We start from the raw sequence: 19597 nt of genomic DNA, 5'->3' as shown, positions 1-19597 counted from the left end.
CTTCTCTAGTCATTAAAGGGGTAACATCAACCTCCAAGTAGACAGTGACATTCATTATACTCGATATAATAACCAAGATTCGTTCAGTCAACTACCTACACTCTGTCCAATAGTCAACGTAATACCGAAAAAGACCTGCATAATGAACCAATCTGTTATTATGAGCCATCTACCTCTACCTATATACCTAGGTACCTAAATATCTATTCGATAAAACACCCTCATCTCGTACCTACATATACCCATAAAGGGATGGATACCTTGGAAGAATCAACACCACATAAACCCCAACCAAGACCACACCCTCACAAAAATTCCCCATCACAACTTCCCCTTCCCCCTCTCCTCCCTCATCCTCTGCATACTCCCAAGCAACGCATACAAGCTCTGCAACCTTGGCATCTCCACGCCCCTCGCCCTCGCAATCCTAACCGGATTCCCGAGTATCACCTCAATCTCCATCGGTCTGCCCGCCTCCCAGTCCAGCAACATACTCGGTCTGCCCCCCGTATTCCTCTCCGTGCTCTTCACGATCTTCTCCGGACTCGCCAGGGTATCCGGGAACGGGGCACCCAGAACCAAGGGGGCGGCGTCCCGGATCTCGTTCATGATGCCGAGGACGTGGATGCGCAGTTCGGCGTCGGTTAGCTGGTCTGCGTTGCCCCGGCCCCCGGAGAGGACGGCGGTCGGGTTGAAGGCGGCGTTGATGCAGAGTTTGTGCCATCGGATCGTTTGTAGCTCCAGCTCGGTGTGGGATTCTACGTCGCGGATGCCGCCGAGTTCTGTCCACCACTGCGCGAGGGAGCGCATGCGTTCGTCGCTAAGACGCGTTACCTGGTCGTCGGAGCTAGGGGTGGTGGTGCTGAGTCCGTGACCGTACGGACCGAGACTTATCCGCGTCCATCTGTTTTGCCGGATGACACCATGCCGGATCTGCTCCGCGCTGATGACGGTGACGGCGCTTACGATCGGGTTGTGCGGGAAGCGTTTGCGGTAGGGTTCTTCTACGCCGACGCCGTTCTGGATCAGCACTAGACACGACTTCGCGCTGACGAGCGGTGCTATGGTCGCAGTATCATCGGTTCGGTCGGGAAGGGCCTTCGTGGTGACGATGATATAATCCCACCCCTCGCTCGGCGGGGTAGCAGCAGCAGCAGCAGTAGGGCTCGATGACGACGCGGACGGGACGGCGGCATCGATGTTGGGGAACACGGCATATGGGGCGAAGGCATAGTTTCCGAACGAATGGGTCTGCAGCTGGACGTTTCCAGCATCGGCGATCGCTTTGTAATTGGAGCGCGCTATGAGGGAAGTGTAGATATTCTGGTCGGGCTGTGGTTTCGTAACGGCGGCGAATCCCCGACCACGATCAGCGCGCGTTCTCCTGCCAACGTTTGAGCGAGAGGAGTGGGTGTTCGGTCCCTACATGATGCAGTCGGGATGCGTAGAAGCAGCCTACGGCGCCGGCGCCAACGAACAGGATGTGAATCGGCCTATTAGGGTAGCGCAGACGGTTAGCTCTTACACACATCTTACGATCTTACGATCACACACGACAAAGGAGATAGGTGGCGTACTTTTCAGGCTTGTTAGAGGAAGCCATTGTAGCAATTGTCGGCCTCACTTTCTGACAGCCTTTTTTTAGTTCCTGGTAGGGAAACACAAGTTGATAAGAGATGTTTCTGCCTTTCGCGGATGAGATCCGATTATTGTTTTTATGTTAGTAGTATTTGTGTCTTAAGTGATAGCGGCGAAGATGATGAAGATGGGATGAAGGATGAGACAGTTGACGCAATTCAATTAAGGAGCTTGGACCTTCATCGAATTGAATTACCGAGGTTGTATTTAACATGTGTAGATGTATCTATTACTTACATGCGCTAACTTTAAGTTGTATCTATTAGGTATCTATTATGTATTATCAATATTAATTGGAGTTAACTTCCTAGGTAACTTCCTTACTACAACACATCTGTAAGTGACAAAAGTGAATCTGAACAAAACATCGACGACAAGGTTGGAGAACCTAAAGACGATGACAAGAAATAGGAACCCCACGATATATCCTAAGATCGAAACTTCGTCAGCAAAAGGTCTCAAAGGAGATACGCTAATCGCCTTGGCAAGCCGATGTTCGCCATTCGCGTTGAATTATTCAGACACGGTGCCGGCTTACAAAAGATAAACTCATCCGACAAGCATCTACTATCTGCACTTATGTCTTGCTTGCTTGATGCTTGGCCTGCTTAGCCTGCTTGGCCTTATTGTTGCATGCTTCTTGCTTCTTGCTTTTCGGAACCAAGACTTCAGCGTTTCAGGCTGGTCCGGAATCAAACCTCGCCTCTCGCCTGGACGCAATAGCAGCACACGCCGAGCATAGTACACGATAGGACTTATGTATGTACTGCCTATTGTACGTAGCTGCGTACATAGCTACACACGTAACCGCGTACATACGTAGCTACGCACATATTACATACCTAGTCATCTCTGGGCATCTATAGGATATCCTTTACGATGGTATATTACACTATAGTATACGCGTACGACCTTCTAGAAGGCCACCAGTCGGTCAGTGTATGCGGCAATCGATCTACTCTACATACCGCTTCTGCTTGGCGAAGCACCGAACCCGAGACATATACCGGATCTAGACCCGACCTTACCTCCTACCTCCTAACTCCCCTACCCTACCCTTCAGGAAAAGAAAAAAATAACCCCGTTTCCGATCTCTGTGGCGACGTGTGGCGTGTCAAACTGCTACCTTCTCTGAATCCTTCCTCCGGGCAAGGACCAGGCAGGCCAAGCTATGTATCTGATCCAACTAAACCATCCGAATCTCAGCTCGCGCAACCTCAGACTCACCTTTTTTTCTCGGCGTAGGTAACAATGATGATAGCCCCAGCAGCAGCCCAGCAGCCCAGGTCGCTTGCTTGTGCTTGCCTGCTTAGAGATTCTGCAGCGCTAAAATCTTGTCAAACCGCACGCAGCAGGGCACGCATCGCACCGTGTAACTAGACAGAAGGAGGGCCTTGGCCTTGGCCCAGCCTCGGAATAAGACATGTCCATGTCATGCCATGCGCTGCGCGAGGGGTCAATCTTCTTTCCCAATCCTCTTCATACCCGTCTAAAGTGCCTACCTACCTAGACCGGTAAAGGCAGTGTTACTCTACTCTACTCTACTCCCCTCTTCTCTCTCTAGAGCGAAGATGATTGTGGGAGCACGACGGCCGGCTAACGCCGTGCCCGTTGAGGAAAATTGGCGGCGCTCGGGTAGAAGCGAGCGAACGAGCAAAGTAGATGCGTGATCATGATCAGTCACAGTTACTGATCACCCAGAAGAAGAAAAGGTCAGAAACAAAGAATAGACGAAAAGAGGAGAGAGTAACGCGCCATACGCGCACATTGACATGTCTGGTCTCACCAAAGATTACACCACGATTCCTCCGCCGATCGATCTGCTTTCGTGGGGTCGACCGTGTGCGGGTAGGAAACAGAAATAAATTATAAGATGACAACATGACAGGTAATAAGCAATAAGGCAATAGGCAATTAGAGCAAGCAGATCCAGGAGAGAGAGAGAAGGGGTTCCACGACCAGCCTTCTCTCGGACACCCGATCACGTTTTTCCTTTTCTCGCCACGTCCGCCTTACATCCCCCCTTTCCCCTTCCTTTCCCCTTTTTTAACTGCGTGCTCGACAAGGCACCACCCGCTCTTCGTCAGACGATTGCGCGAGCGCTCGCCGTAAGATCAGATCCGTTGGCGAGGAAGTGCGGATGACAGCAGCCAGCAGCCCAGCAGTTAGTTAGTTAGTTAGTTATCTACATACCTCACACCCCTCATTCACATACCTACCTACATACAAATGTCCCGGTTTTCTTCAGCATCCCCAATGCATAACCTCCTCATCCTAAGCAACGCAACTCACGTCAGCGGGAGGGGAAAGAGTTGAAAACACAACACCACGCAATACGATCCTTACTTACAATACAGAAAATCATAATAATAAGGATAAGTAGGTATATTACATACTGTACACAGATAGGTCATTAGAAAGATAGACACAACTACATACTTAGCTGGCGTGCAGCAGGGGGTGGCGAGTCTTGCAGGAGGTCCGATACTTCCGGTATTATCGTTACACCGTCGCCTCGGAAGAACTCTCCGAGGGAAACATTCACTTACTCATCTACCTTACATACCTATCTACACAGTCGCAGAGTAGAATAAAAGCGTCTTAGCAGGCCTCTATCTACATACCTAGTAGGTAGTTTCCACATTCGCAACGCCGAGACGCACGAAACTCGATTCCACCGCGAGCGCAACGGGGTCCCCCTCGTATCGTGGCATGTATGTAATGTACTTACTGACATAGGCACCTACCTACATACGTATGATACATACGGTGTCCATGGGGGGCGAGAGGGGGTTAGGGAAAGAGGGGATAGATAGGTACTAGGTCAGGAAAACGATAGTAAGAGCGCAGGCCTAGTCTCCGCCGGCGACAGCGCGCGGGGGGCTTAAACGGACGTCGAAAGGGGAGTTAGGGGTCCCCCCCTCATACGGAGGAGTGCGAGCTAGACATGTATGTACATACATATGTAGACCTAGGTATGTAGGTATGTATGTAGGAGCAGCAGCAGACGTTCGCGCGCGCCCGCGTCGTCCCGTGCTCTGGAGCGGAGATTAGGATACAGATAGGCTGGGATTCTAGGGTAAGGATATGATAATACATACACATGGATGGGGAGTTCAGTTCGAGCTAGGTAGGTATTTAGGGTTACTCATGCCTATTTCGGTTATGTCTGGACCGGCTGCTCGATTCCTCTCTTTCTCTCCCTCTCTCTCCGCGACGGGTATGTATGTATGTGGCTACTAGGTAGGTAGGTAGGTATTATTACTAGGTTTGTACGGGGTATATGTGTCATGTAATGTACGCTGTATTAGATGCTTATTTTTTTTTAAGATTCCCTACGTACATAGCCTACCTTGCAACAAGGTCTTGGTGGCAAGGGCATAGCCTTCTTTGCTGTCGTTTTTTCTTGGTACTGGTAAGGATAATCGTGGTCCGTCTGGAGCAGCCGAGCATGGTTGTCAGTCGCGTAAGGCATATCCCCGGCGGCACATGCTGTCTGCTACGGCAAGCCAATATCGCATGCAGCTCTTGGCTAGATCACATCTTTCACATATCTTTGACAGCCGCATTAGTGCGCGTCTGGCTCGCGAGCTAGGGGAAGAGGTGTGTGTGTGTGTGGTGCGTGTGTGGCGGCTTTAATGTGTACGGTAGTCCCCAGTGCTGTCTCGAATAGGGAAATCCCAAGTGCCATCTTCGAGGATTGCTAATCGCACTAGGTAAAGATCACGGTTCTTGACACTTTGGATCAGACCCCTCTGTATGTATGTATGAGGTACGTGTGTGTTTTGCATGCTCAGTCACAGTTCGAGTCCCCACCACCGTAACATGGGAAAGACAGGGAGCATACAATCTCGACCGTTCTCTCGGATTGCCCAATGGGCTGCAGGGTTACAACTTCCATACCTACCTTCCTATGGATATACAACTTTACGGCGCGCTGATCACCCTCCGCTAGCCGGCTCTAAAAACAACCAACCCTTCCACCTCCGTCGTCGCCGGCCGGCAACTTCGCGCACACACATCTTACAAGAGGTGGGAGATGCGCGAATGGCGTGAGGGAAGGATTCATGATAGATAGTTCGAACGCGGACTGGCAAGAGAATGGCACCTACGGTGCACGCAACGTACGAAATGTCGCCCAACCCCGCAGATAATCGCAGGGAGGCTCAGCCTATCCCGTCCCTCAGAGCTTACCCCAGCCTTTTTTTTCGACTAGGTGCTGATGGAGGGCCGCCGCGGGGGGGGTGGTGGTGTAAGCAGAGGGAGTCAGAGAGGAAGGATCAGAAGCTATCAAAGGACCTTAACACGTATATGGTAACAAGAATTAGCAAAGTGCAAGATTCGCGTACGTAATAATTCGAAATCTCTAACGGACATTAAGGAATACCAAGACATGTAAGCCGAAGCTTGGCTCCTCAGCCGTAAAGCTTAGCCATGTAATGTTATGTGTCGTACCTTTTAGTCGATGTTAATGTTAACTACATTACATGCTACAGTAGTAGGTATGTATGTAGGTATGTAGGTAGGTAGTAGGTTGCCTTCCGCGTCTATCTCGCCTCTCGCTTCCGCTTCAGCAATACTACCTTACCTACCTAGGTACCTACGTCATGAGGTCATTTGACACGAGCCTAGGTAGGTACTCCTGTAAGGTCCCTTGGTTTAGCTTCCGAGGCACGCTTATTTTTTACCTCTTTGGCGATGTTAATCTTAAACCGGAACGTCTAACTACTACGTGTGAAACATATCCTTATCAAAGTGGAAAGTCCGCTCTCGGTCCGTGAGGGTATTGGTATACTGTGGATTATTCAACAGAAACCCCCAAGCAAGAGACGTCAGCTCCGAAGAAAGTGACGACGATGATAGCATTGGCCGGTTGTCGCGGACTGTCGATTCGCCTTCGTCCTGATATCGTGATGGGGGCCGCGTTTCCCTTTCCCTACCCAACATATCTAGTGTCTAGAACTTTAGCCGAATATCCATTATCCACGCATTTTCTGCACCATAAGTTCGTGTTATGCATCCGTCAGAGGGATATACCCCATAAACTTATTCGCCGCCAACATTTAGGCATATTCCAACGTGTGTAATGGTATGATTACGACTTCATTTATCTTAATTCTCTAGTAGCTTAACTAGGGTCTCCTGAAAGCTCAGTTGCTAGGTTCTCGTAATAGGGGCAAATGGCATCGCATTCCGTCCATGCCAAGGAGAGATCTCCGCTGAGGATCTAGGGAGGCTCTCGGAAGACTTAGTACGGGCGGCGGGGCTCATGAAACCGCCGTCGAGTGGCTCACATCTTGCCGCTAATATTAAGATGGTGTGGAGGAAGCCGTAACATTGCATGATTATCGCTCCGTAGCGTCGGGAAGAGCCCGTTCTCCAGCTTCTCGGGTTTATTCCCGCGCGCAGTGTGCAGTAAAATGTGTGATGAGAACCGAACTCGAAGGAATGTCTATTTTGGAAATAGAGTGAGTCGCATGCTTCACCCTTCACAAGCTTATGCTACTACTTCCCAACTGTCAAGCCATGCACCTCTGCTGGGGGTAGCGGCTATATGGCAAGGATCTCATATTGTCCAATGTCAGCTTAATAGCTACAGCCCTCTCTATTGGTCGTGACGGATCACTGTCGTCTGAGACAAGTTGACGAGAGCCCAATCTGACACGATCGCGGCTGGCTTACACCTTGTTAAACAGAAGGAAAACGGAACGAATACTGAAACGGAATATTGAAATGTGACCTCTACTGATTCCCGGATTTTCAATGAGATTCAAAACGATCTCTCAAATCCGGGCGCCCAGCAACGGGTTCATAGTTTGATCTTTGCCAGGAGCGAAAACACCCGCGCCACTAGTGGGACAGCGAATGCCGATATACGTTCAGAACGTATTGCTGGCATGGTTTGGTTTAGTTTACCTTTTCCTACTTTTCATTAAAAAAAAGAAAATGAGAGCTAGTATATCCAAATGAATATACTAGGCTTACCGTCTTTACCTCTGAACAATGCGCGCCTGGTAATGAACCTAGGCGTCCAGAGATGTCGCCACGGATCAAGGAGATGACCTATCTGTCGCGAAGCATAACGACGCGCCAGCATCGGAAGGCATGGCCGTGGCGGGTTGTCTTGAGCCGACGGTGCTGGCAGCTTACCAACCAAGGAGCCAAAAGAAGAAATGGAAAAGAGACCTACATTAATCATTCGAGTTCGAATGAAACCCGAAGCTCCGTGGTAGTAGTGGTGTAAGTACGTTACAGCATCCTCATCATCCAAGGTCTCGAGCCGTGGAATTCCGCACCCACTTGGTATCTGGGAGCCACTTAGGAGAACGGATAGGGTCCAGGACCGGTGTCCTGGGCAGCGATGGCTCACATCGGCAGAATCAAGCTTTGTGAGATATCCATCGAAAGCGGGGAAGGCCAATAACAAGTGTAACTTAAAGGGTATCTTATGAGTTGCATTCATATTAGGTGGTGGTGAGAACTGTCCAATGGGACTAAAAAATAATTGTTAGCTGGGACGAGGGCGTTTGGGGCTGATATGTTTGTCTTCCATCTGATGAGATTCCAGCGTGTAAAAGGGCTGCAGTGGGTGTGGGGGGGAACCACCCAGCGCCGAATCCGTAGCAACAGAACACGGGCTCGCGCGTGGGAGGTGTCGCGGATTGCTGGTCTGATCTTAAGCTCCGTCCAATCATCGTCGCCTAATCCATGTACCTGCCCTGCACATCGTCTGCAGAGGAGCAGTTGTAGATATGCAAGGCTTTACGTCCGCTCACATCTCAAATTTGCTATTCGCTGCAAGGCGAAGGAAAAAGCAATTGCTGCTCCGGGTATGCGCATGCGAATATTATGGCCAAGCTGCCGAGGCAGACTGGGTATCGAGACAAGATGCTCGGCGATATCAACAGTGATATGAACTATGATGAGACTAGTTCGAAACTGAGGGAGAACCCGCAAATTGCCAAGTCTAGCGGGCGTCCGTGGATGCGTGGGAGTCGATAGTGGCATGTGGATGGATTTGGGATGCTGAAGGCTCCGATGTTTCCTCTCAGAAGGATGCATGAACGGTTGGGGCTTTTATTACGCGGACAGTGCGAGGTAAGCACAGTCCACGTCCGCTGGCACTGTAAAAGGAGATGCCTAATAAGGCGATTTTCTAGAAATCTTCGTAGAAGCCACCGGACGAAGGTAACTCGGGTAACTAAAATCCCAAAGCCTCGGGTGCTTCCACCTCGGCCCTCGTGCGCACCACAGTTCATTGGACGACGATAGGTCGCTGAAATTCGGAAATGTCAGCCCAGGCATTCGTCATTTTAGCCGCAAAGATCTGCTCGTTCCTAATTCTGGCGAAGCGCGAGACAAACTCGTGTCATCCCTCCTAAGAACACAGACCAGGCTGTCAGGCTAGGATGACTGATAATAAAAGTGTGACAGCCAACACCAAACGTGGGGTTCAGCATTACACAAAATAGGGAACGGCCTTGTCGCATTGGCGGTTCAACTTGCTCGATCAAGCCTCCCGGTCGAAGGGGCCTGATAACGCACCATATACTCCTTACGGGTTTTATGAGCGATATGGTATCAATTGCTCGCAACCTGATAGGAATGATGCGCCAGAGAAACGGGTCGCGACAAGAGCGTCTTTTTTTGCCCTATTTCTGTTTGCTATCGACGTCTTAAAGGGTTATCGTGACTAGGTCCTTGCGCCGTTGGCAAGCTGAGTGAGTTTCGTAGGTAGGTGATGACTGCTGATGTGTTCCATGTTTCGACACAGGAACAGTAACTGTCAAGTGAAAGGGTGTGCTACCCGTTACTCCTGGTACGGACGTTTGGGTGGCTGATGGGGGAGCGCCAGGTCAGATCCAGGGGTCCATGGCGTCGCTCACTGCCAAGTCTGGTCGTAGGTCGTAGCCACTAAGACCGAATGGAGGGTCTTGTGATGCTGAGATTCTGGCGGACCCGAGCGAGTTGTGTTGGGTGTCTGGGGAAATCCGCTATGCCGGACCAAAACCGAATGGTATGTTGACATGGCAAATATGCTCGTACAGTCACATATTCCGACATCTAAATATGGAAAAGGCGACAGGAAGACCCAACTATGTAGAAGGAATGATCATGACCTCTTTCAAAATAGGTAAGGGGATCTAAGTTTTGCTTGGCTTGGTTGGGTTGATTTGCAGCCAGATGAGCAAATCCATGAGCAAATCCAGCTAGCTACCAAGGTACCTCAGCAGTAGTAGGTACTTAGAGACTCGAAGCGGTCAAACTACTGCATAGCAGAAAAGAAAAGCAAAGAGCTGAACGGTTTTGCCACCGATATAACTCTTTTAGGTCTGTCTAGCCCTATACCGAGCGGCAATCCTGAATCTGATGCTGGGGAGCATGAGCATCAATTTGTTTGTTGCCAATGTTGCCACGGCAGTGCAGACAGGATTTACCTGTCACAGATCGAGTAGCATACCCCGTGGGAAACCTAGTGGCACATCTTGATTCTAGATGAACTACTGCGGTGTGACAAACAAGACTACGTATCAAGTAGACAAGGCTGAAGCGGAGGTGAGAGAGGGGAAATGGGATAATGGGATAATGGGGGAATGAGAGGTAGTGAGCAATAGGATTACTGCTAGGGAGATGGATAGGCGCGCGGGATGGCAGGATGGATTCGTCGGCGTTGCATTTTCCTCCCGGCAACGTCAAAAAAAGGCTATGCCATTATGCGAGTGACATCTGCAAGGTTGCGAGGGGATGAATTCGTAGAGGAAGAAAAACGACATGATTGATAGAAAACCCGGTAGGTTGGTTGAGGTATTCGGTTGCAGCGTAGCACAACAGTCGATGCCACTACTAAAAGAAGATTCGATGGAAGGGTCGGAGCAAGTCGGGTTGGCTGGCGATTGTTCTATGATGGTAAGGCAGCCACGGGATGGAAGGGTGAATAATAAGAATTGGGCAGAGAGAAAAGTCATAAGAAGGTGTGGTAGATTATGAGCTATGTCATTTAGGAGATTCTTCGGCGGGTTAGGGGTGGTTAGAGTAGACGGTAGAGGGTAGAGAGTAGGAGAGAAAATTTTCAAGGCATCGTGACGTGAATTTTCTTGGAATGGGGGTGGATTCGGTGGCAGAGGAAGATGCAGGTTGGACTATTTTTTTTTCTGTTTTGTGAGTGGGAGAGGTGGAAGAAGGAAGAAAGAAAAGCAGAAAATTAAAAAAGTTTCAATTACAATAGAATAAAAATAATTACAATTAAAATACATAAACTCTAAAATAAAAGCAGGGAACCGGTGCGCTCCGGTTCGCAATTGCCAAAGACGCTTGTGCTAGACGGGGTAAGTGCTTTCTCATGTAAGTAACAACTAACAAATTAAATCGTTCTTTCGGCCCGGTCGTAGCCTCCATATTCTAATTTTTTTTAATTGATTAAATTAGGATAAGGCTAGGCGCGATGGACTAGATAGACTAATACTAGGTAGATGCACATGTGGACTATATTCGATGTACATGAAGGATGTACTCATTTTATTCAATTACATGTATGTACGCTGTATGATGTATGCATGTTAGGGATATTCTACAACATTAATACAGAATTACAGCATATTTCCTACATCTTTTTAATATCATGTAGTAAGCAGGCCTGTTGTGTTGAAAATCCCATACCGACATTTTGGTCAGCCTCCGAGTCCGAATATTGCATGGTAACCATAGAATTATTAATAACAAAGTGCATTTTGGCCTGCGTCGCCCTGTGGGATTTCCGTAGGTAGTAGGTATGTACCTACATAGCAGCAACTAGAAACTAGACCTGGCACCTGCAATAGCCTTACATAAGGTGTTCAGGTAATCCGGAATTTTAAGGTATGTAAATTCTCGTGATGTATTTCGTATCACTTTCCCTAGCTTCCCGTAGTCTCTTTCGTGGTCCCGCTGTCCCGTTACATGAATGGCGCCTACAGCGGCGGACTCGAAATTGGTTGATGTCAGTATTACGGTGTGTGCAACTAACCTACTACTTAGCACTCCTCCGTATTCCGTATTCCGCCAGCCTGTGAGATTAGGGATGAGGTACGATTGGTACGGCTCCTACGGCTGGGTACGGGGGTGTCCGCTTAATTCGGTCGGTAAGGGTCCAGAGAGGGTCGGGCTCAATCTGCGTTACTGTATCAAGTAACTACAGTAATGAATGAAATCCTAATCCTTCGTCCTTAGCAGATACTTTGTAAAACCGTATCAACTGTTGAGATATGTATGGATGGGATAAGTAGACACATACTGGGCATTAGTATGTAGCAGAATACGGGATGGGCTTCAACTGAACCTTTCCTTCATAGGAATCTGCTTTCCTGCTAGTCTTCTCGATTTGGCCATCGCCCACCTGTGTGTTCCCACAAAGGTAGTAAAAAAGTCTTGGAAGTTTCACATTACACTATAACGTCAGATGGGCTTCAATAATTTCATGTTCTAAGTCGGACTTTTCTGTCGCGAAAGATGATGATCGTCCGGAACATCTCATTGAATGCGCGTGTGTGTGGCATTAATGGTCGAGGGTCGAGGGTCGAGCCCGAAGGCATAATCCTCTTCCTATGGTAATAGTCGATCTAACGAACTACCTAGGTAGGTACTAGGTAGCATATCCGATCTCTGACGGAATGCCGAGCAGACTGTTTCGATTCTCACGATCCCCTTGTCCCTCATGGATTAATAGCGAGATGAATATGTATGTTAGATCTCTTAGTTATAGAGACTAAGAACGGGACGAGCCTTCTAGAAACCCATCTCATCTATCATCTCCTTCAAGAGCCGGAGGATTGTCAGCGTCCAAGATCCCAAGAGTCATGGCAATCTACCCATCTACCAATCTACACGTGGGAAAGCCGGAGTTACCAAAAAGAATAATATTCTTATTATTACCGTTCTCCGTCTGAAAGTGATCTGAATAAGTTCCTGGGCTTGGCCTTCCAATTTTTCCCATGCGCCTCCCGCCGTTGGTCAGCAAAATTGACTTATCTACCGTCGTATCGCCGCGCTTCCGGGTCTGCAAGTCTGCAATTCCTCTATGGACAATGCAATATTAACTGACACGAAACACTTGGCGGCCAAGCTTCTCACTCAGATATGTATTCCTTCCGCGCGCCTTCATAAAATAAACGAAAGACCGAGGTGTGAAAGTTCATGAGGAGATGAGGAGACTATTCGTAACCCAGTAGATACCTGCCTACCTACCCAGTAGAATTGCTTGGTATTGAAACCGGTTGACCGTCTACCGACTGATGGTTTGCTTATTGCTCCTTCAGGATGCCTAATCGTATACGTCGACCAACTGACAGTTGCTGAAGTTTCGCCGCATCCGGCACTTTCGATCGTCGACCTACCTGATTCCCAATCGCGCCGCGCCCATGATCGACCAAGAACGAGGATTTATTCGCCAATGTACAAGCTGTATAGCCGTTTCGCCAAGCAGATTCGTAAACGCCTACGCATACAGATACACGAGATCGACTTATTAGAAACAACTACGATTCGATTTGCCAAGGGCCAAGGCGGCGGCACCGCTGCTGAAATGTTTGTCGTAGGAAGCATTCCACCGCGGTAGTCGAAACTCCCACTTAGCTAGCTGCCCAAGCTATGTAACGCCGACGACGTGTAAATTGTACCATACGTACTACCTGACGTTAGAGTACATGGGCTGGCCTCTTGGGCTCTTTTGGTTCTAGCAAGGCTTCGGAATGTCCCGCGATTCCCGAATACAATGACCGACTTACACCACAGTTGAACCCGCATAGAGGTAGGCTCATGTGCCAAGACAAGAGATGCGCAGCTGTGAATCAGATCCTAAAATAATATGCATAGGTGAGATGCGCGTAGTAGGGAATACCCTTCCAAGCTTCACACATTCGTCAGAAATCAAAACCGAGCTCGGTAGACCTTAAACCACAGACTAGCATTTACTGGCTCGGCTGTCTCGATTTGGTTTGAACTGAAAAACTGAAATGATGAAAGCCACCAAAAATAAAAAGAAACAAAAAATAAGAATAAACCGTCTGGCAACCGTAAACGGGTCTCTTATTCCGACATAGGCAAAGGTAGCCGTAGAAGTTGACAGACAACCGGTAGCTGCTGGCACTAGCTCGAGCAGCTATGTATGTACGTACTATGATATACATATTATCATAGCTTATTACAGTAAACCTTGGCCATAACGATTGCCAAAAAACACCACTCTTATATCGCTATAGTAAATTATCGTTGTGGTAGATTTCCTAAAACAGTAAGGTGTGCTACGCATTGACATAAAATGAGAGGTCTAGCCGAAAAGGTATAGGGTGGGGTTAATATGAGGGCTGAAATAGGTTAAAATATTACTAAAAGTAGTAATTTATGGGGCTATTAATCCCTTAAAATACCCTTACCATAACGATTTAGGTGGTAATTTTTTTAAGAATAACGATATTTCGTTATGGTAAAAATATCGTTATTTTACATATAAATTCGCACCGTTTCCTACAAAATATCGCTATATAAAATTATCGCTATGCACTATAATCGCTATGGCCAAGGTTTACTGTAGTGAAGAATAATGAAATAGTGTTGCATAATAGCTTGTAGTTATGGGTAGTTATGGGTAGGTTATGTACCCTTAGCTAGCTTCATCTCACTCCGTGCGTCTGCAACGGAACGTTTTCTATTCCATCGCGGCATGGGAACCCTGTCCGTAGAACCTGTAGGTGATCCCGCCCTTGGCGGACTTTCGCCTACTATCCTCCCCCCAGTCTATTCCCCCTACCTATCCTTTCACAAATCGAAGCTAAGGAAGTAGGGGTAGGCAAGGTTGGCACGGTAGGCTGAGAAGCGCACCTCGCGGTTGGCTGGTCCGGCGTGGGTGAAAAGGTCCCTCTTCCCAACACCGATGTAAATGCCCAGAGATTCTTGGTTGTCTTGGGGGGGGGAAAAATAATCCATGGATCTACCATCATCTACCTACGAATTCGCAAGCCATAGCCGCGGAATATGTTGTACATAGGCTCAGTTCACTACCTACTTTACTTACACTAGGGAGATAGTGTATGTACAATACAATACATACATCCATACAATAATACCTACACTTACACTACGCTACGCTACGCAGTAATCAAGAAGTTTCGTTTGCGCGCCCACCCCCGGTTTTTTTATTATTATTTTTCTTTTGCCCTTTTCCTACTTGAGTATTACCGTGCTTCACCATCTGGATTCTAAGAGGACCCTATTCAGGCCAAAGCAGGCGGGTAGTTCAGTGACCCCCCAGCCAATCCACAAGCACCGTCATTGTTAGCATACCTGGGGCGCCATTAGCCCGTGATGACATCCATCTACATGTATATTCCCGGCTAGGTTTGCTGTAGAAGGACTAAGTACATTTCCTTCGCTTTGGGCTTCTACTTTCAATGCTCGCAAAGGCCTACTCTGTTCACTCTTCCCTCTCCCATCGCCCATCTCTCTCTCGCATCCCACCAGGTAAATGATAAGCCAACCCACCCGTACCTTACCAAGTCCATCCTTGAGTTGAAGTCTTTAAACCTCCCACGTTCCCCCTTCCCGTGCCGAGTGCTTCCGTTTATCTCGTCGACTTCTCATACTAAACCAAACCAAACCCTACCGCCATACGGGAGTTTAACTCTAAACTCCTACTATACATCCATACATATTACGAAGTATATAGTATACAGTATATACTTTTGTTTTCGAAGCTAGCCAGCCTCAAGTTGAGCTCAGCTTTGGTACCTAGCGGCTATACGATAACAACAACCACAATAATAATATCAACCACAATAACAGCAACAGCAGCAACAACAGCAACGATAACTTGGAACTGACGGGATCGGTTTAACTCAACTTCTCAACAGCAACTGCTTAACTGACCAACTGACCAACTACGTAATTTGCAACTATCACTTAACAAGTAGGTTACTTTTGCGCCTGGAGGTATTCTGTTAAGAAACACGACTTACACCTAACTTAGCCATCCATCTCCGATAGTCTCCATCAAAGGCAGGGCCTTTTCCCGGTCAGATTCTATTAGCCGCATAGCACCGCCGAGAGGTATTCGAGCTGCACTGTGCGATCTAGTGCCAGCCTTTTCAAGCGCTTTTGAGCCCTTGAGCCCTTGGTGTGCATTTTGGTGCCGACGGGTGATCACCGCGCAAATCGAAAAAATAATAATAATAATAGATCAACCACTGAAACTCAATTCGCTTCCATTTTTTTGCGGCTCCTCGACGGGGTACCTTAGGAAGAAGAAGAAGAAGAAGAACAGAAAATCAAACCCAGAGACCAGTCACCAGTCAAACAAGAGTTTCTAAAACCACAATCGCCTCAAGAGCTAAAAAAAGGAATTTTCCAAGCGAAAATCCGAAAAATCTCCACTCAAACAATCACCATTTGTCTCTTCCTGGACAAGAGAACTCCTTTCATCTATTTGTCTATTTCTCTAAGTTCTTTTTCACTTCCATTGTCGCGAAAGCGATCTCCGGTCTAGCCTCGGTCATAGTTGGAACCTGGAAATCTGGAAATAATACATCCATCCATCAGGTCCATCCATCAGGTCCATCACTCCGTTACCCGTATCCGTACCTTACCTTACCTTGCCTTACCTTCAAGGTTACCTACTACTTACTACTCTTACTCGTTCCGGCTGGCCTACTTTTTTTATTATTATCCAACTCTCACGCACTTCTCACCTCTCTTACAGCATTAAAGCATACATACAACATTACAACATTACAGCATTACTCTACAGACTGACCTAAAACCCTTGGAGATGCGTGCATGAGGATTTGGTTACGTACCTTAACCATCTTAACCACCTTAACCAGCAAGCGTATTCTCACATCTTTCCGTCCCCCGGTCCGCTGCAACGCAACGCAACCTCGACGTACATTGTACTAAGCTTATTAGCTACCAATTCGTTACTCGGGCCTTTGTTTGTCTACCCCCTTGACATTTGGGACCTTGACGCCCACGTTCCAGCGCAGCAGCCTCGAATTCATTGTCACTGTCCTGTTGTCACTGCACCACCAAAAAAAATAAATCCACCAGAATCCGAGCGCACCAACCGCTCCTTTGAAACCCGCGACCCTCGACCATTGACCATTGACCATCGACTATCGAAACTGGTTTATTGAATGTCAATCGTTTTTCACGTACCGAACATTCCCGATCAACCTCTCCCTTCTCTTCCCTCTCTCTACCCTCTCAGAAGATCCTGATCGCAACCGCACAATGTTGATCGACGGCGAGAAATACGCATGCGAAGCTTGTGTAAGAGGTCATAGGGTTAGCAATTGTCAACATTCAGGTGAGTTTTGAACTTTTTGAACCTTTGCGATCCAATGATTACCGCATTGGCCGTTTTCCAAGTCAACCCAGTCACCAATTCACCCCTCTACCATTTTTGGTCTCTTTGCTTTTTCTTCCCCTTGCCGCCGAGAACTCGACCCGGCTGCCCCGCGGTGGTAGCAATAAGGCACCAAACCATTAAGCCTTCAGGGGAAGGGGAAGAGAGAAAAATACAGTTGGAGCTGAAGCTGAATGTTCAGGTTTATTCAGCTTGGAGACGCAGCTTTTGGAGATCTTCAATGTACTCCAACATTAACCAATTTACCTATTTTACCTATTTTTACTTATTTTACCAAACTATTTACCTATCATATCTACCAATTCGTTACCAATTTAAGAGAGCAATTGACTTACACATGTTTGCGCAAACCCCTTTTAGATCGACCGTTACAGCACATCAACAAAAAAGGCCGTCCAGTGTCGCAATGTCAGCACTGTCGCGCCATGCGCAAGTCGCGATCGTCTCACGTCAAATGCGACTGCGGCGAGAAGACGCATAAATGCGCCCATCTAAAGCAGACGCTTGAAGGACATAAGGGTGAGCGCCAAACTTCCCCCCTATTCAAAAAGGAGCGCATGAACAATCATCACCATCACCACCATCATCACATACAACCACAATTATATATCTATATCTACTATGCACAATGAAAAAAAAGAAAAGAAAACGCCCAAGACTCTGACCTGAAATCTTCTGTTCCCCCCGTTCCAGACAGCTGCTGTTGCAACCACGGCGGCCGATGCACATGCTCGCACAAGAAAGAGCCCTCGCTCGACACGGTGCCCGAATCCGACCTGTCCGACGACGCCTCCGCCGAACCGCAACTCGCCACCTCCGCGAAGCCGAAACCCGCCCCCCGCCGACGGCGCACCAACACCGCGCACTCCGAACCCATCCTCTCCTTCGACGAGAACGGCCACCACCGCCCGGCCCCGCGCCACGCCAAGGCTTCTCAGAAGAGCGGCCCCTACGCCGCCCTCGCCCGCGGCACCTCCATGCACCGCACCGCCAGCGCCAGCAGCCTCGGCGCAAAGTCCCGCACAACCGGCTCCTCCTCCCCCGAACGCATCGCCAAATCCGCCCACGCCTCCCCCTCCATCGACAGCAACAGCACCACCAGCTCCTCCTTCGCACACCTCAACGGACAACTCCCACCCCTGGATCTCAGCGGGATCCGGTACCAGGAGTACTCGACCTCGACGTCGTCCTCCACAACGACCTTCGACCTCTTCAGCGGCGTCAGCGCAGACTACGAACCCCCCATGTTCAGCGCGGGCCTCAGCGCCGCCTCCGTCGACTGGGCGCAGTACGACGGTCTCGAGCTAAAAGGCGACTCGAACGTCACGCCCTCGAGCTACGACCAGACACAATCCTACCTCGGGGGTCTGGACTTCGGGGGCTCCACCGAGCCCACCCTGACCTCGAACTCCGGCGACGTAAGCGAGACAGAGGACTTCGCGTCCGCGTTCAGCGAGCCGCAATTCGACGGCTTCCGCGCGAACTACCTGGGCAACATGTCGCAGTCGAGCATGCTGACGGGCGCGTCCGCGAGCGGCGACCTGGGGAACCTCGACTTCGACCAGTTCAAAGCGAGCAAGCTGCTGTCGACGCAGTCGTCGTTCGATGAGGGGAGCTCGGTGTTCCCCTGGGTCGACGACGAGGCCTGCTGGGGCATGAATAATTTCACAGACGGCATCACGCATTCGCCTGACCCCGTTGCTTCGGGGTTGTGGGATACGGCTTAGATGTTCGCACGGCGCACGCACGTGCCTACATCATACCTATACCCTGCCTACACCCTGCCTACACCTCTAAAATGCAATGCAATGCGATGCGATGCGCAAAACAGGGGAGGAAGCACGGATTGCTCGAGCGCGCGCGCGTTGAAAACAAAACATAGATTTGCGTTGTGCTGTGCTGTGTTGACGTGAACTTTTTTCTTCTTTTCCAGCGTTCTTGACGTCCATGCGCTGCGCTGCATCGTCGCTTCGATCATGATACCACGCGCCTTATGACTGACATATATCACACAACATCAACATCAAACATATACACATATACATATATATACTAAAACATCGTATACCCCCTTGGGGAGAAGAAAAGAAAATCTTTTTTTAAGTTTTCTCTTCTCTCTCTTCACATATACTTCCCCCGTCCTCTGGTATTTCGAGTGGTATATTTTTCCCTACCTATATATTCCTTTACCTTGCTTTTCTGCTCTCGTCGTTGTTATTTAAAGTCTCAAAGAAAGATGGTTCATCAAACGGTTTATGGCGCGCGGATTGCGGAAAAAAACTTTTTTTATTATTCCTGTGTGGTTATATTCCTGTTTTATCTTTGTCTTGTCTCGTCTCGTCTTGTCTGGGAGTGGGGAGAAGAAACTGGCATTTGAATATATCTTGGGTGGCAGAGCTTTATGAACAACTTATCGGGTTCTTCGGATCAGGCGTTTCTTGTTCTGGGGGCAATATTTGATTTTTTCTGCTGCTTGAAATTCATCATCGTATATCAACATCATCATCATCAACATCATCTCTTCCATCCAATGTCTTCATGTTTTTTCTCTCACTCTGTCTCTCTTCA

The 19597-nt window shown here is 48.6% G+C and overlaps 2 protein-coding genes across 2 annotated transcripts; one reads left to right on the top strand and one right to left on the bottom strand.

The window, feature by feature from the left end:
• Positions 1 to 321: 321 nt before the first annotated feature.
• On the bottom strand, positions 322 to 2141 carry GGS22DRAFT_198185 (2-dehydropantoate 2-reductase; the record flags this gene model as incomplete). Its single annotated transcript, XM_047966103.1, has 3 exons — positions 1578 to 2141; positions 1393 to 1493; positions 322 to 1301 (listed from the first exon to the last, which is right to left on the bottom strand). Exons 1-3 carry the CDS (start codon positions 1601 to 1603, stop codon positions 322 to 324), a joined length of 1107 nt encoding a protein of 368 aa, XP_047822284.1. The 5' UTR covers positions 1604 to 2141.
• A 15489-nt stretch (positions 2142 to 17630) lies between these two features.
• On the top strand, positions 17631 to 18721 carry GGS22DRAFT_97376 (uncharacterized protein). Its single transcript, XM_047968583.1, has one exon. The coding sequence runs from the start codon at positions 17751 to 17753 to the stop codon at positions 18636 to 18638; it is 888 nt and encodes a 295-aa protein (XP_047822283.1). The 5' UTR covers positions 17631 to 17750; the 3' UTR covers positions 18639 to 18721.
• Positions 18722 to 19597: the final 876 nt, after the last annotated feature.

This window comes from Annulohypoxylon maeteangense, assembly GCF_022496945.1.
Source record: "Annulohypoxylon maeteangense strain CBS 123835 unplaced genomic scaffold GGS22scaffold_3, whole genome shotgun sequence".
NCBI lineage: Eukaryota > Fungi > Ascomycota > Sordariomycetes > Xylariales > Hypoxylaceae > Annulohypoxylon > Annulohypoxylon maeteangense.
The sequence above is the reverse complement of the archived record's forward strand: the minus strand, read 5'-3'. Positions and strand labels throughout refer to the sequence as shown.